General features: G+C 41.9%; 1 protein-coding gene across 1 annotated transcript in view; it reads right to left on the bottom strand.

Moving 5' to 3' along the window:
• Positions 1–5,935: 5,935 nt before the first annotated feature.
• dlgap3 (discs, large (Drosophila) homolog-associated protein 3) overlaps positions 5,936–17,438 on the bottom strand; it is a 29,249-nt gene continuing 17,746 nt past the window's right edge. The window contains exons 5-13 of the mRNA XM_034125460.1: positions 16,749–16,851; positions 16,441–16,657; positions 14,437–14,972; positions 9,558–9,652; positions 8,489–8,708; positions 7,559–7,853; positions 7,371–7,462; positions 6,904–7,050; positions 5,936–6,253 (exon numbers count right to left, since the gene is read on the bottom strand). Coding sequence (XP_033981351.1) covers positions 5,936–6,253; positions 6,904–7,050; positions 7,371–7,462; positions 7,559–7,853; positions 8,489–8,708; positions 9,558–9,652; positions 14,437–14,972; positions 16,441–16,657; positions 16,749–16,851 — 2,023 coding nt within the window. The remainder of the gene's footprint in view (positions 6,254–6,903; positions 7,051–7,370; positions 7,463–7,558; positions 7,854–8,488; positions 8,709–9,557; positions 9,653–14,436; positions 14,973–16,440; positions 16,658–16,748; positions 16,852–17,438) is intronic.

The raw sequence follows: 17,438 nt of genomic DNA, 5'->3' as shown, positions 1-17,438 counted from the left end.
TTCAATAGTTGGATAGAATATTTCTGCTGTCATGTCTCATTAAATACAAAGCTTAAGACGCTTAGCTTAGCATCAGGACTGGAAATGGGGAAAGAGCTGGCTCTATCACAATAATAACAAAATCCACTCAACTGTACTTTTACAGCTCACCTTATAATGTTGTTGAAGAGGGTATGTTATCCTCATTTTCTGGTTTCATATCAGTATGTAGTGCCTCTACTGTGACATGTCTCCATGCTTTAATGTTCAAAAAGCTCTTTATTTTTCTCATACTGTCTGTGCTGCAGCACCTCTTTTCACCCTCTGTCTGAAACCAGAGCCCAGTCTGCTCTGATTGGTTAGCTGGCCGGCTCTGTTGTGATTGGTCAACCGATTAGAGATGTCCCGCCCCTTAGCCTATATCAGTACAATGTGTACAATAGAAGCACAGGGGTTACAAAGGGATGTCATTGTGTTACAGAAGTAAACAAAGGAGTCATATTGAGGCCTATTAAGAAAGAGTCAGAAAATTCACACAAAAGAAAGACTAAGTAGACACAGCACCTCTCATTTAACTCGCTAAAATAGCTTTATAATAATCATATTAATAGTAATAATATTAGCCATTAGAAAATGTTTTGACAACGTTGACAGTGTTACATTCTGTGTTGGGGGTAAACCACGTCACAGTGTGCCATCTCTCCGGGCTTCAGCGCTATTGGACGTGCTCCTTGGACACATCTAGATCCATAAAACATACAAGATCAATAAATAAATGTGTATGTACAAAATGAGAACCACAGCACAACAAACAGAATCATGATTTTACACTTCACTGTGCAACACCCTCCACTGTCGTCCAGCACAAACTCAGCATCTCCTCCGTCACCGTGGTGTTCTCATGCATGTTGTGTATCCACTGGTGGCTTAACGAAACAACTTTTATGTCTTATGGCATTGCTATTGCTATATGCTCCAGTCAACTTTTTTTATAGGAGAAAAAAAAGCATTTAATGTTTGTATTTACCATATGCTGTCTTGGCACTGAATCAAACGTGTAGAAAACAAGAAAACTCAAGATAAAGCTGAGCTTAAAGACAGAAAAGCTCGCTGTATCAAACCCGTTTGATCAAAAATGATAGGAGAAATACATGAAAGAAGTGGAGAGAGAAGACAATGAGGGGCTATTTTAGTTTTGCTACATTATAGAGTAGAATACAGAGAGTGGAGAGTCTGCAACAGTTTTTTTGTCCGTGTTTTCCTCATCTGGCAGAACATATTGGGTTAAATGCAAATGGAGAAAGAAGGTCGTAAGTTTGGATAGTCCATTCAGTCCGTCTGTCGAACGCTTACTTTCCAATTGTGATTTCTAACTCCTCATTGGTGTGTCCATCATCGATCCCAGAGAAAAATGTCTTCCCAGAGTTATTGTCACTTAGCTTTACTTCTACCCCATCTCCTCAGTAGCAGCAACTTAAGAAGTATCGTCATGTATTCAACGTTTTTTGTTTTGTTATCGTACACACTACTCACCCTTGAATAAAGAACAATGTTCACCCATAGCTAATTGACAACACCATTTATAATAATGAGAGTGATTGCAATAATTAATCCTTTTAATGACAAGAATCATACTTATAATAATCATATTGTTATAACAATATATGTCATATTGAGAATAGCAATGTCCATTGGCAACAGGTATTTACATGTTTGTAAACGCTAGGGTGGCAGGGTAGGATTTTGATAATTACACAGTAATTGCTCAGTTGTTTCTGACCCACATGGTTACCTGTGTGTGTACTGTAAAGCAACACTACAGTGTAAATACACACACGCACACACCAAACACACACATATGAGCACATTTACACCTCAGTGCTAAAGGCACATTGGAGTTTCAGTTAGACATCTTCTGGGGTTTAAGCTGCTCTGGGGGTGTGAAGTAAAACCTCTAAGAGGAGGGAACAAATACATATTTAATGTAGATTTGGTATAGATAAGAATTAGAGTTACAATTCTTAAAATGAACTATATTTAATATCAGCTTCACTGTTTACTGTTCTACTAATGTGTATAAAGTTACTGCACAAGTTAAGCTGAATTTGAGTGCTAATCAAAAATGCATTTTCCAAACATCATATGGTTGATTTCTTATTTCTTTAATAGTTTGTATATTTTAAATATTGCAGGTACTGAAGAAGAAGCCAGACAAAAAAGGTCCTTTGCTTCTCCCACTGAGGTTTACCTCCAGTGACTTTGCTTTTTCCTCCAGAGCAGCTCTGCCTCAGAAATATCTGAATAACTAAAACTCAAATCTGCTGCTACAGCATCCCTTCTGTTTCACTTTGTTGCAAATGCACAGCATACAGTACAGCCCACACACATTGGCTACAATTGAGCTCTTTCTACGACCACAACATCTTTCACTGCTCTGCCAGTCTCAGAAAATGGCTACAAGAGAATCTGGGCTCAAATGATTGCCCCTTTTTATTCAGAGAATATGGACAACATTCCTGCGGGACTGATCCTGTATTATCAGGGTCCGTCTGTGTGAGAGAATCCCCTGAGCGCAGAGGCATTGGTCGGGGTTGGAGACACTGCTGCTAGAAACTGAGGTACTCAGAGGTGTCCTGTCCGTCTGGCTGTCCACGAGTGGTTTTTGCACTTCTAGAAAGAGGTGAAAGGGTTCGTATAGCAGTCATTGTGGTGTGTTGGTGAGTGCTCAGATCATGTTTGTCCAATATACACCCAGGCTGCTATTTCTAGCTGAGGCTCCTGTATTTATACTGTGAAGATGGGTAAATACGGAATAAAGGAAATCAAAAACCACCAAAATGTGTTTGCTATGGACCTGTTTCAAGGCAAGGTGGCTGGCTAACACCGTAACGTGATCAATAGTATAGAGGACAAAGTCAAGCGAGAATTGAAGAAGAAGTAGTAGTAGTTGCTACGGTGGATAAAAATCCCACTAAGCCTCTTTGATTCCTGGTGTTCCTCAAGGCCGACTCCTCATGGAAAGACCATGCCACCCCTCTGTGTGTAGGTCTGAGGATTGTGAGGGTGGAGTCAAGAGGCCTTCACAGTGGAGTAACAGTAGAAAAGCAGGTATTTGTGCTTTGTTTGATGAGGGCTGTGTGAAACACCACTTTGATGTTGTTGAATTTGAGGGGAACAGAGGAAGATGAGTCGACAAAAAGGGCTGCAACCCACAGTGCTGCAGATGAATTAAACATGTCGACTGATTCTCAGCCCTTTTTTGTAATTGCCAGGGCAGCTTGTTTTACATGGAGGTTGTTCAATTGTTCTTCTGAGATTCAAATCAAAGCATTGATTGCCAAGTGTCATAAGTCCTCCAAGGATGTCTTCTTCGTACAAAGGTATGACTCATTTAATAACGGCATTGTAAAATCCTGTCAATAGTTTTCAATCACAAAAAAGGGTTCATAAGCTACAAAATGTACTCTTATCAGTCAAGATTCTGCAACATTTTTCAAAGGAGGTTTGACATAAAACATGCAGTAGTAACATCAACAAAATCCGTCAGTCTTATGTGTGTATTGCGAGTGACAGTGAGCGAGACAAAGGATGGCGTGTCAATTTGATAAAAACATTTTCTTTAACAATATTCTCTGAAGATTTGTATACTTTTTCTATTTACATATCTTTCTATATATATATATATATATATATATACTGTAAACTGTGTTCAAAGAAAACCTCCACATATAGCTGGTTAGGCACATGTAGTTGGTTCTAAAGGGGAAATACAGGGAGGGGGTACAGCAGTATATGTTGTTAGAACCACAGACAGATATACAGTAGGCCTAAGGAGGATCATACTTGGCAATAAACACTCTTGCCAGTTATACCCTGTGAACCTGACCCAGCACTCACAAACTCAAGATAATATTCATTTGAAATTATTTTTCACATGTACTGAGTCTGGATATGCCACACAGCTGTAGTATCACACAATGCTATAATCTATCATAATAATAATAATACTGTAGTATTTCACATTTGATATATGCTGTTTTTGTACATATACTGTACTCAATAGTCTCTACTAATCTAGAAATGTAGATTATATTATAAAATATACATCTCCCATTAAAATATCCCATTTTGCCAACACATTCCAAATCCAAGTGTTAGAAAAGGAAAAAAACAGGTCATGCTAAAAGGTTCTTACAATTTGTTTTTTTTTCTATTTCAAACTGCTGATTTGGACTTTTTCATTGGGCTTCGTCCCTTATGACACACACACACACACACACACACACACACACACACACACACACACACACACACACACACACACACACACACACACACACACACACACACACACCAGCAAGCCAATGCTCACCATCCATACAAAATACTACTGAAATATCTGTTCGCACATATAAATAAATAAGACCCTTTCATAGCTTAAATCGTGCCTAACTGGAAACACCAGACAACAAACAAATCAATAAAGAGGAAAGGTAAGGAACACACAGTGCAACAAACATAGTATAACTCCATTCAAACCAAGTGTAACCTAATCTCACCAAACACTATCAAGTTGCCTTTTTGTCTATCATTTCACCACAAGTGGTTTTCCTCTCTTTGATGACTCTTTGGACAGGCTTATTACGACTTATTTTGTTTTCTTTCGATTCTGATACATAATTTCCTTTTTCCGTCAGCGGCGTTTGAAACTGAGAGGATTGTACTTCAAGTTAGGCGTGGATTGGATTCTGCTTCCTAGCTCTCCCCACTTTTACTTTGTGATCCACTGCTTTTTATGCAAACATATCAAGTCCATTCTGAAGATATAAGAGAAGAGAAAAAAATTAAACAGATCTTCTTTCATGGCTGTTTCATCAGGGCGTTTGATAATTCCTGACTGAGGTTGAAAGAGCTCTCTGCAGACCACTGTAGTTGGTTTTGGGCCCTCATTTGACCACTCGGTGGTGCTATAATCTCACAGTGAAATAGGGACCATATCAGTAAAGTCCTGAAAAGCCACCAAAAATATCCCCCTAAAAACTCCCCGCAACCCCACCCCTGAACACTTGAAACTTCAGAGAGACTACATAAAAAGCGGAAAAGCAATTTTTGTGTGTGTTTGTGTTGCTCTCTAGCTGTCAAGGCTGTGATGCTACACCGCAAAAGCTCCTTTGGCAAACATGAGTGTGCACACTATGTACAAATAGCACTTGCACATTCAAACAGCCTCACTGCTGAATGATGAGGGGAGGCCATGGATAGGCAGGAGGAGTGAGGGAAAGAGACAGAAAATAGTTTCATATTCTTTTGACTGGCTGCCTGGGTGGACAGATGGTAACTGGGTGAAAAGTGCCAGCTGTAGTTGACTGACTATGCTTGGAGAATGTTCTTTGGGGATTGCCAACCATCTGACTTTAGGGCATTTAAACTGATGGTGAGAAATTAATCCATGTTTATTCATCCATACTGGTAGCATTCAGGAAATGGCAACAGGAGATCTTTAGGGAGGTTCTGTCATCTCCTCGTCTCCGCAGAGGTCATGTTCCCGTTAAGCCCTTTATTTTCAGTGACGGAGAAGTGCTGGGTGAACACGCACAGGCATGCTACTACTGCGTGAACCTCCGCTGACTACTGCTATAAAAGTGGACTGTTTCTTGCTTGTCAGCCAAAAGGAAATTCTTAAAAAAGTCTATAACTCATATCTGCTAGCTACCATTTCAGGTCTAGGCTTCTGTGTCAGTAACATTTCCAAATTTCAAGACACTAAAATGGCTGTCATTGCTTGTTTAATGAGCAAGAGTAGTGAATTGTAGTTGTGATAAGTGAAGTGATGCTCAAGAGAGGGTATCAGATAAATAGCGATGACCTGTAGAAGATCCAAAAACTCAGAGAAAGACTGAGACAGGTCAGCTTCAGGGGGGCTGAGGGTGAGTGAGGAGGTGAGGGGGCTTTGTGTTCAGAGTCGAGTCTGGGCTTCGGGGATGTAGATCTCGATGCTGTCTGCGCTCTCTGTGGCCGAGTTCTGCCTGAAGGAGGCGGTACGCTTGGTCTGCAGGAGCCTCCTTCTCGCTTCTGTCCTCTGACGGTCCCCGAGGTCCAGGGACTTCTCCCTCATGGGTAGGGTATGTCCACCAATACGAGGAACCACCAGGCCCCCCGACCCAGCTACTCCTCCACCGCCGCCGATCACATCCCCAACGCTATCTGCCCGGAGGCTGCCACTCACCCCACCTGCTGGCTTCTTTGGTAAGGGAGGAGGAAGCTTCTTATCCTCCTAACCCGGCCATGGTGAGACGTTGGTGGAAAGGGACAGTGGATATATCGTGTCGGGTGGTGAACAAAAAGGTTGTATGGTTGTACAAAAATTCCATGCAACAAAGAGGAGATATTGGGGAAAATAAATAGAATGGCAAAACAAAAAAGGTATAATTTCAGTGAGGAAGAATCACACACCGAGACATTATGAGAAACAAATAATCATAGTTAACAAAATAAATGGGAAGCAAAAAACATCCCAGCATGCATCGGCATCGGGTGACACAAAAGGAAATGAAATGGGAGAATAAGGAGGAAAACGAAGATGTAAAAAGGAAAAGAAGAGAAGAGAAACAATTGTTAGTTTGTTATCAAGAATAATGTAGTCAGTATCAGAAAGTGAGCTTAATCGACAGTAATGTGAACGACAAGGACTTTTCCTCTCAGCTGCAATAAATGCAGAAAAGCTGATATGTATTTCGATGTTTTATCAGTTTAAGACTCCATGTTCTCCTGTGCAGTTCAGTTCCTCTGGCTGTTGTGTATGTTCACAGTCTGCAAAGGCTTGGAGGCCACGACCATCTGCGCTACTCTTCTGCACACCGCCATCTTAGCTCTGGGGGAGTGGCGTAGGGAAACCAGGGCTCTTTGGACCCCCAGGCCTCTCACCTTCTTTTCAGGTGGGAGCCTCCAACCAGAGTCCTTGAGCCTCTGGAGGTCCTGAAACTTGACCCTGACGTCCTCTATGTTGAGCTGGAGCAGGTCCCAGAGGCCTGCCAGGTCCTGAGAGGTGGGCTGAGGGTACGCTGAAGGGTCCTGTGGGGGGGGCGGGACATGACATGTGATCAGAATCAGAATACCTTTATTCGTCCCACAGAGGGGACATTTGCATTTGCTACAGCAAGAAAAGAGCCAAAGACAGCTTAATCTTAACTCAGAAGCATAACAAAATTATTAAAAAAAAAAAATGGGTGAACAAACAATATCCAAGAGAGAAACACGGTTAAATAATAATTTTTTGCAACTGTTTCTGCAGCGAAGCTTAGTTTGCTTTTAGCTGCTGTGAATCTCAGCAAAGCCATGCACCATTTATAATGTGTGTTGTCATGATCTTCTGTGCTATCACACATACTTACCACACTTTGTTGGCAGAGGCGGAAAAACTGCTGGACCTTCTGAGACATGAGCATCTGGGCACTGCCAACTGCATTTCGTATCAGCTCAAGAACTACGGAAACAGCGCACATGTCGTTTTAGAAAACCAAGAATCATCATTGTTTATTCTTTTCTCTCTGATCCTTTTTGACCTGCTGCCCAGACTCACCTTCCTCTGGCAGTTCGTTCTCCTCTGCCTCTCGCTCCATGTTCTGGCACCAGCCCTCCATCCTCTCCACCTCTGTCTGCAGGAGGCGTAAGAAGAACTCTCCGTCTCTCATGCAGGGCGAGGCGCGGCCAGAGTCGGGCAGGCTCCGGGGGCCCTCCATTGACGGCGTCCCCGCCCACGCTCTCTCAGAGGTGATGGGCAGAGGGGAGTGGGATCGTGGAGGCAGGTGTGGGTGCTGGTGGGGCCGCGGGTCCCCTGGGCAGTCCTCCGTGGTATAGCCACCCTGGATTAAGTCCTGTGATAGCATAAGAAAACAGTTGGACACTGTATTTTGCAAGACATTAAAGATTTTAACTTATAGATATCATCATGAAACTTCCCTAGCTGATAACTTTCATTAAGACACAATTCTTTTGTATTACAAGTTGTCGGTAATGCGATGTTTAAATATACAATTGAGGCATTATTATTCTTTGTCATTATTTTCTAATTTGCATACATATGATCATTTAATAAAGCCCATTTTTAAAAGTTTTTCTCATTTTGTTGACGTATAAGAGTCTATTTATTTTACAGAGAGATTTTTTTGAGATCTCTTTGCCACCATTTAATTAAAAACTGTCAACATCCTTACAGATTTTCAGGGATAAAATGTTTCAATATAAATCAAGCTATACATTATTTATAAACAAACCCTTTTGTAAAAACCTGCAAAACATAGGAATGCATACACAGTATATTTAGAATAAAATAAACACATAATGTGTATTTTGAATGTTTCTTTCCACTAGTCTGAAATAAGACATGTTTGAACCTCACCCTCAATCCTCATATCTTAGTCTAGGTACTTGTAATACCCAACTCTACATCAAAAGATGACTGATAAGATACAGTTCAATAGTTTTGTCCAGCATATCACTGCAGAACTACCTCTCTGTAGGCCCATTGTCCCTGCGTGTGCACGGTGCGTTGGCACTCTGTGTACTGGCTTGCTGACTCCGGCTCTGAGGAGTGCCTTTGGAAAGAACAGCCGAACTGGAGACTCTTGTCCTGCGTTGGCACGGCGATGCTGAGCCCGGGGAAGCCCTCGGGGTCCAGGTCGGCCTGCACGCTCGCCGTCACGCTGTTGGAGCGCTTGAAGCGAGCACGCCTGCAACACAGGGAGTCACAGCAGGCCCAGAACCATCCGGTCACACAGAGTATCGCATGCAAAAGCCATATTCAAATCAGTTTTTTCTGAGTCAAGCTGTCACTGCAGTCACTTCTGCTCACTGGGTTGTGTTAAGCCCTGTTAAATCCTTTGGCATATGACGCAGCAGTGTGTGCAAATGTCATGTCAATAGACTCAGTGATGAATGTTTACTTTATAACAAGTTTATACCTCCCCTCACCCTTGTTTGCTGTGTAAAAAGGTGTTGGATGCGAGTCATCCTTGAAGATGCAGGAAGTGGGGGACATTGGGGTTTGGGAGTGTGTGATGTTGGGGGTGCTCGCATGCAAGTGAATCTGACCCGTAAGTGATGCTGGATATAATTAGGAAAAGGGCTACATGACATGTGAAAATCATGTTGAGTGTATGATTTGCAGTAGTCATGGTTACAGTTGATAAAAACAAGACATTCTTGGAACAAAGTGTTAATGAGTTCAAGCTGTGATCTCTGATGAAATGTTAAATGAAATAATAGGATCTAGCCTAGAAATCAACCATAGGTGGCTGCACTGTTGGGCGCCCAGGAGATGAAGGCTTTTTTTGAACATTATTTATTACAATTATTTACATAAATTAGTGTGCAAAGACCAAAAGCTCTTGAGAAAGCCACATTCTTTCCCCGCAAAGACAAAATGAGCAAATAAACAAAAACATATCATAGTTTGATGGTTTGTGTCCATAATTAAGGCAAGCTAAATGTCAGGCAAAATAAACACATCTCAAGTTTGTAAGAGATTTCAAAGACGAAAACTTTCCCCCTGCTTAGATTTCATGTTGTGTTTCCGTTACCTTTTGTCATCTTCCACTTGGACTCCTATAGAGTGGACCTCTGTCAGAGCTTTTCCATCTGGGTCTGAATCTGACAGAGTCTCTGAGCTGTCCACCTGGAGCAGAAGAAGCCACAAAGCAAAACAGTAAGACCTCATACCTGGAATTTAAGTATTCGTTTTCATAACAAAAGGCTACAGCCAGCATCTGGTTAGCTTAACTTAGCATAAATATGCGAAATAGCTAGCCTGGCTCTGTCCATTAGCAACACATCTGCCTCCTAGCACCTCTAAACCTCAATAAATAGGAAGGTGTGTGTGCATTTCCCCAGGTTTCAAACAGAACTGGGTACATATAAATAAATAGTGTGTTTAGTAGGCATATTTTTTCACTTTGGGAAAAGCAGGGTTGCCAACTTTGGGTACCTACAGTAGCTGGAGTGAGATTTTGATATCATGGGTTTAATTACACATATGCGCACTAAATGACTGCTATCGTGTCAGTAGCGGGACCTTAGCATATATATAGGATATATATACAATATATACAAATACACAATATTGGACACAGATTATAAAGGGCACAAAGTTTCATTCACTAATGAAAGTCAAACACATGTTTGTTTCCACTGTTTTATTGTGTGCATAGGCCTGTCGCGATAAGCAATTAATTGACTTATCGTACGATAAATACAAATGAACTCGATAAATTGCCATTTACATGAGGATGTGACTAGCAGTTTGAAAGGATGTACTTGAATTATTATTATATATTATCATTATGTCAGTGGTCTAAAATGGTCATACAACGGTGCCGACAATATTATCGTTTATCGCAATAATTTCCGGGAAAATGTATCCAACAAAATTAATTATCGTGAGAGGCCTATACATGAAACACACACACAAACAAATCTACAGACTTACTCCAAACTGCCAAATATATTAATTAACACACTCTCACTCTCATATACTCTTTGACTCTATTTTGGCCTAGTAGAACAATAAGCAGCAGACTTTTACTTTTTTATCATTTCTACTGGATCTTAGATCTGCGCATGCGCAATACGGGTCGGGGATTGACCAACCGGCTCCCACTGCTCTGCTGTCTGTTAACGTTGTTAAGAGTGGTGGGGGCGGGGAGGGAGCGGATCGACAGCTTGAGCAGCTGTCAAATCAACATTGTAAATAACCAACCAAAAACGATCGCTGGTTCATCTTGTTTTTGGCATGAGAATAGTTTGGGCAGCGTGAGAGCGTGAGATTGCGTGTGACACACGCCAGATGCGTGGGAGTTGGCAACCCTGGGAAAGGCCGGCTAGCTGATTTACCTGTGACCTGTTCATGCTAAGCTATGCTCATTGATTCATGACTCTTGCTTTGTATTTAACGCACACATAAGGAGTCGGACCTATCTTCTTAAATTACTCCCTGCAAGTCTCTACATGTTTCTTTACCATGTACCTTGTGTATTTTAACTGTATTTTGATTAGTGCTGAAAATACTAGTCATTACATTTAGTTGATCACTAGAAATGTGTCTGTCACTGTGTTTATCTTAAATGTGACAAAGCCTCGATTTCTCTCAGTGTGGGGACATGATTGAGAGCTTATTTAGGGATATGTTTCACGGTTTGGCTAAACTGAAATGTACCAAAAGGGGAGGATTTAGTTGAGGACGCAAATAACTGAATGTCTGTCAAACTAAAGGCATATATTGTATGGCGACTGCTCTTAAATATTTAGTTTACCTTTGACTTTGTAATAAAAACAACAATACAATATTCAGCATATCATGATTATCAATGACCTTCTTGCTTAGTTATGAATTCTTTCAAGGTTGTGATTGCAAAATGCTTATTTTTTATCAGCAAACCGCTTCTAATGGGTCATGGGCATTTTCTCCGTAAATACTTTTTCTACATTTCTTTTCACTCCTTTTTTTATTCACATTTTGCACACAGATGTATCAGAAATGTATCAACATTTGTTTTTTGGCAATGATTGACAGTCCTCTTGAGTGACAGCAGCTGCTCAGCTGGCAGGCTGCTCGTTAGGAGTGATTTGTCTCAGCTGGGTTTGGTAAAGTTTTAAAATCCTGCCACACCCATCTCCTCTGCTCCTTCTCTCACTCTGTGGGTGTTTCTCAATCGCGAGTACGCTTGCTTGGTAGAACATGTCTGCCGAGCATCTTGCTTCAGAAGCGAGTCAAGAATACTTCCTGCCATTCGGAAAACAAAGGGTGTTTCTCAATCGCGAGTAAAGCTGCTTCAGAGCCACTATTTCAAGCATACTACGTCATCGAGTGCCGCCGAAGTACTGTTCCAATCTCCAGTATACTTGGAAATCTACCGAGCCCGGCGTACTCCGTTTGGAGAAATATCGAGTCTGCACATGAGTAGACTTCGCGGTCTTAAAATCCCCACAATGCTTTGCGCACGGACCAATTTCCCCAAATCTGTGGCGGAAGATGTAAGGCGGGGCCTCTCATATGACGCACACCTGCACACTTGCTAGCGTGTTCCACACTTCGTTTTCCGAATGCCAGGAAGTATTCTTGACTCGCTTCTGAAGCAAGATGCTCGGCAGACATGTGCTACCAACAGTGGCGACTGGTCATTAGGGGCAGGTGGGGCACAGCCCCACCTAGTGTCAGCAGAAAGTATTACAAATAATGATTACAAAAATGCAAAAAAAAAAATAAAAAAATATATAAAATATATTTTAAGATCATGTTTAATCATCTGATTCGTCTGTACATTGCTGTTTTAGTCTGTGTTCTTCTAATTAGTGTGTCTACAGTCACAGTGTGTGCCTATTGAGCTGTTTAGAGCCATGTGGGACAAAACCTGATCATGCCCCTTCCTCTCGCTGTGAAGTCAACGGTGACTGTAAAAACTTCACTGCGCATGCTCAGAGTATTTTGTAATGAAATGTGTGTGGCAAAAAAATAATGACCAGAGGGGCATGGAGCTACCATCCCCACCATACGTCATCTCAAATCATTCAGAGCTGATTGGCTGTAAGTACGTGTGCCGCGAAAAGTGTGCTGTGTGAAGAGGAGACGAGAGAGCTGCAGTGACGCGTCCTAAAACCAGGAAGTAAGCACAAAAAAGCAATGAGATTTCTCCAGAGGATTTTAGAAAATAGCTCGAAATAAGATCTGTGGGAAACGTACCTGTTAGATAAATGCACGTTTTGATTAGCCGGATAACATCCACATGTCTACCCTACTTATATAATTTTTTTATCATAAATCTATGGATTAGATTTATGATAGACTTTTGAAACTACAAGAACATAAGGAGGACTTTTACAAAAAAGTAATAGAAATGTTTGTCCAGAAGGATAGGCAAATGGACTTCATCTTCAAGTCAAGGTAAGACCGCCATTTTATTGAAAATGGGATCTTACTAAGAGAGAACAATTCAATATTTAAATGATAAAATGACATTTTTTGGGTATCCTTTTGTTGAACTGTCTGTTTAAAATTAATCGAAGCATCAGACAAAAAAAGCTTTTGAAAATAATATTATATTTTGGTTTAGGTCAAAATATAATATTTGTAAACCTGAAGAGTCAGTGCCAGTGCCTCACCAGCCATGAACCTCACTGCACGTCACTGCAGAAGCTTATATATAGACATCTAAGTTTTTTGTGCCCCACCACTTTTGTACATATAAAAACGCCACTGGCTACCAAGCAAGCGTACTCGCGATTGAGAAACACCCAAAGAGTGGAACAGGCTAGCAAGTGTGCAGGTGTGCGTCATATGAGAGGCCCCGCCTTACATCTTCCGCCACAGATTTGGGGAAATTGGTCCGTGCGCAAAGCATTGTGGGGATTTTAAGACCGCGGAGTCTACTCATGTGCAGCCTCGATATTTCTCCAAACGGAGTATGCCGGGCTCGGTAGATTTCCAAGTATGCTGGAGATTGGAACAGTACTTCGGCGGCACTCGATGACGTAGTATGCTTGAAATAGTGGCTCTGAAGCAGCTTTACTCGCGATTGAGAAACGGCCTGTGTTTGGTTTCCAGAGGGTGAACACCTTCAGTTCACCCTCTGGTCCCTAGTTTGTGAAAAAGCCCTTAGGAAAGCCCTTTATATCATCATTAGTGACCTATTACTTTAATTATGCCCCTTTGAATGCAATTTGTAAATTTCGTTTCTGAATATTTTGATATTGCACTCACTTCTTTTATGCCTTGGACCTCATCTTAACTTTTAACAGCTGTTAGTTTGTGGGAAAGCCACAAAAAGATAATTAAAAAGAAGACAAAGGAAAAAAGCCCAAGGCAGTAACAGTTAACAGTTATCAAAGCATACAGTTCAAGGCTGTAATTTCAACAGCTTGCTCAATATTTGCACATTATTATGGACAACAAGGTTCAACTCAGGAGAAGGGAATGCTCTGACGGAGGGAGCAATTAGTACAAAAGCAGTTTCTCTGACAGTTGTCTTGTGCTAATCACTGCAGAGCAGCCAATTGGTGGGCAGTCACCACATGGCTTGCATTTTTGCAATTATCTTTTCGTTGGTATATTTTCACATTTTTTTGTACATTGTATTCCATTCTAACAAAACATTTATTGTAATGAATTTCCTATATGCACCATCCGGATTTTGAGTTGATCAGAATAGTGAAACAACAGCTTAAAGCTCTCCAACACGTCCACATCTGGGAACAATTCAGGATTTGACAGAAGTATTGGAGAAAAAGATTTCCCTGCATTAGTTGGCTATACTATATTGAATATGCTTGGTATAGTTACTGTCTTCACACAAACCAAGCAATTTGCATTATTTTCGACATTTATGTATTAAACTATTATGGACTAAAAGGATTGTGACTAAACTAGTTAGTCACAGACTTAATTAAAAAGGGCATTTCCTTCCTCACCTGCGTGGCGATGGACGGCCTCCACTTTCTCCCCCCACGCCCGTCGTCCTGCCCCCCAGCTTTGCTCAGCACCATGCTGTTCTGAGGCAGAGAGACGGACTTCCCCAGGCTGCCCGCGCCCCGGCCGTCCCTCTCCCTGGCCGGCCGCGGTGGCCCCTCCAGCAGACTGTCAGCCGAGCTGCTGTGTTTGGCCCTCACTCCGACTCCCGGGGCCCCTCCGTAGAGCACTAGCTCCCGAGAACCCCTGACCCCATCCAGACTCTCTGCAGAGTTGCTGTGTTGTCGGGAGCGTGAGCCTGTGGCCGTGTAGTAGCCTCCCCTGGAGAGGCGACCCGAGGGGCCGTCAGAGCTGCCCAGGTCCACCGAGTTGCTGTGCTGTTTGGGGCGCCCAGGGCCTGAACTCGGGGCCATCTGTCCACCGCCCTGGAAGTAGGCATCCTGGGTGGACTCTGTGCTGCTCTGTGCTCGCACCGAGAGAGAAGACTTGGACATGCGAGGTGGGAGTGGAGGAGGAGCACCTTTACGATAAGGAAAGACTGAAGTGACAAAAGAGCGAGAGAAAGGAAGATAGAGGCAAAGTGAGCAGTTAAAAGCAAAATGGGGACTACATCACCAGGGAGAAGGGGAGGTGGATACTTACAAAAGGGACAGACTTGAAGGTGAAATGAAAGAGAGGGAAATGAGTCATAAAAGTAGGTAAAGCAATACAAAGAGGGAGAATAAAAACAACATAAATCATTAAATAATAATGCCAACGCAAAATGTGACAGACTCATAAAGGCAACTCAAAAGCTCTATTTCTTTTCACCCCAAAATTCAGCTTTTGGTATGAATTTCAGTAATAGGCAGGATGCAACGTGGTGAAAAAAGACAGATGTGACAGAAGTAACAAAATGAAACCCTTTCCCTTGAGCTAACCTGACGGTGCTTCTGAGGAAGATGAAGCAATTTCCTGAGAGAAGTATTAAAATGAGCAGCGCACATTCTGTCTCTTTCTCCTCCCTCACAGCATATTTCAAACGCACATGCGACTGCACACAGTGTATTTACTGTGAATAAAGGATCAAACTTTAATGGATCTTTATCACAGTCTAGAACACCTACCAGCTTATCACAGTTTACACAAAATATCAGGAAGCTCTGAGCTCCAGTGTGCAGATGTGGGTATAGATATGTGTGGGTCTTTGAGTTTGTGTACAGAGAATGTGTGTTTATCGATGATTTATATGACACTTCACAGAGGCTTTTATAAATATCAGGAGGGATTTGCTGGTCTAAGCTTAGACATTTGTGTCCTGCAAGCTAGTTTCTCTGCAGTCTCCTGCACAAACACACAAGACTTCAGATTATTGACTGTGAGTGCTTGAGAATAGTTACACAAAAAATTATCAGAACAAAACAATGCACAAATGACATTCAAATAAATGATGATTGATATGGAGTAAAAAGGCAAAAGATTGAGAATGCACCAGTGAGACATACGGAAGACAGAAAGACGGGGGGGAAAAGCAGCTGGAGACGCTGAGCTATAATCATAATTATAAACACTCCTGTACCTATTACTGAGCCTGTGGAGGGTTGTGGGAGAGATGAGATACAGAGATGACAGAGAACAAAGAGAATGCAGAATAACATGCATACGATTCTGTGCTTAGAGCATGCACACATTTACACAAACACAAAGAAATACTGCAGAATGATTAGGGGGAAAACCGAGATCATAGAGATTGAAAAGAATAGAGAATAAAAAAATATAAAAAATGGATGCACAGATTGCACACATCTGTGCAAGGGTGTAGGGTTTGCGGTTGTGTGTGTGTGTGTAATTGTATAAACTTGCTTTTGTGTAGGTAAGCTGACAAACTCTGTCAATAGGGAAGTTACTACTCCCACTTTGTCTCTCACCAGGTGGCCACCATATAAAAGGTAGCCACACACACCCTTACAAAACACAGATGCTGCATAATGGTACGCCAAAACACACACAGACATGCATACACTCACCCGCCCCGGCCTTGATGCTTCCCTGGGGGCCCGACATGGAGAAGACGGAGAGGCAGTCGTCGTCTTGGGAACAGCCGGCCTGGATGGCACGGACGTAGCTGTGGCTGCGCGTGCGGAAAACACCGGGAAGGTCCAGGGCCTCGACAGCTTGAGACTCCACCTCCCCGAACATGGTCTCACACACCGCCTCGAACTGACGGTTCAACGTGTCTCCCAGCTGAAGGAAAGGACACATTGCTGAAGTCTGGACACCTCAACTTAAAGAAACCTGTGAATACACGGTTTACACAAATGGAGCACATTGTTACCTGTGAGCTGGTCAGAGAGCGGGTGTAGCTACGAGAGCGCGTTTGGGTTTTGGGTGTAGTTCGGCTGTTGGGGTAGGAGTCTGTACACTGCTTACACGAGTACCTGAATCAAACAAATAATGCACAAAGTCAGCATTTCTGACGACTGTAAAAACAAAAGGGGACGACGAGAGACAAAAGTAATTTTTTACTGACTTGATATTATATTCTTGCTGTGTGATGATGTCTAATCTAGTTGTGCTATTTTTGTAAATAACTCACTGCATCAACACACATTTAATTAACCAAAACTATCAAATAAAGATTCACTGAGTCTGTCTCTGTAACTGCCAGCTGGAGTCACTTGAGTGTTGTGATGCTGCATTCCCATGTCGAATAGGAACGACCGCAGTGCATCACATTATCACTAAAATGGGTTTCTCTTGTTTGAATCCTACTCAACATTTCAGTAAATTAATTATTTATGTGTTTTTTTTCACAAGTGACAGTTAAATCTGTCCAAAAACAAATCCCAAGTCTCCATTCTATTAATTTAATATGAATTTGAGTTTTATCATAATAGGAATATACTTTTTTGTACAACATAATATATGAGTTAGCACTTATGCACTTCCTGTTCCCTCATCTCAATGTCAATCTTTTTTTAATGGGTTTTCGGTTAGATGACCGAAGTGAGGTCAGTGGATAACA

The sequence above is a fragment of the Trematomus bernacchii genome, unplaced genomic scaffold (assembly GCF_902827165.1).
Source record: "Trematomus bernacchii unplaced genomic scaffold, fTreBer1.1, whole genome shotgun sequence".
In the NCBI taxonomy this organism is placed as follows: domain Eukaryota; kingdom Metazoa; phylum Chordata; class Actinopteri; order Perciformes; family Nototheniidae; genus Trematomus; species Trematomus bernacchii.
The sequence above is the reverse complement of the archived record's forward strand: the minus strand, read 5'-3'. Positions and strand labels throughout refer to the sequence as shown.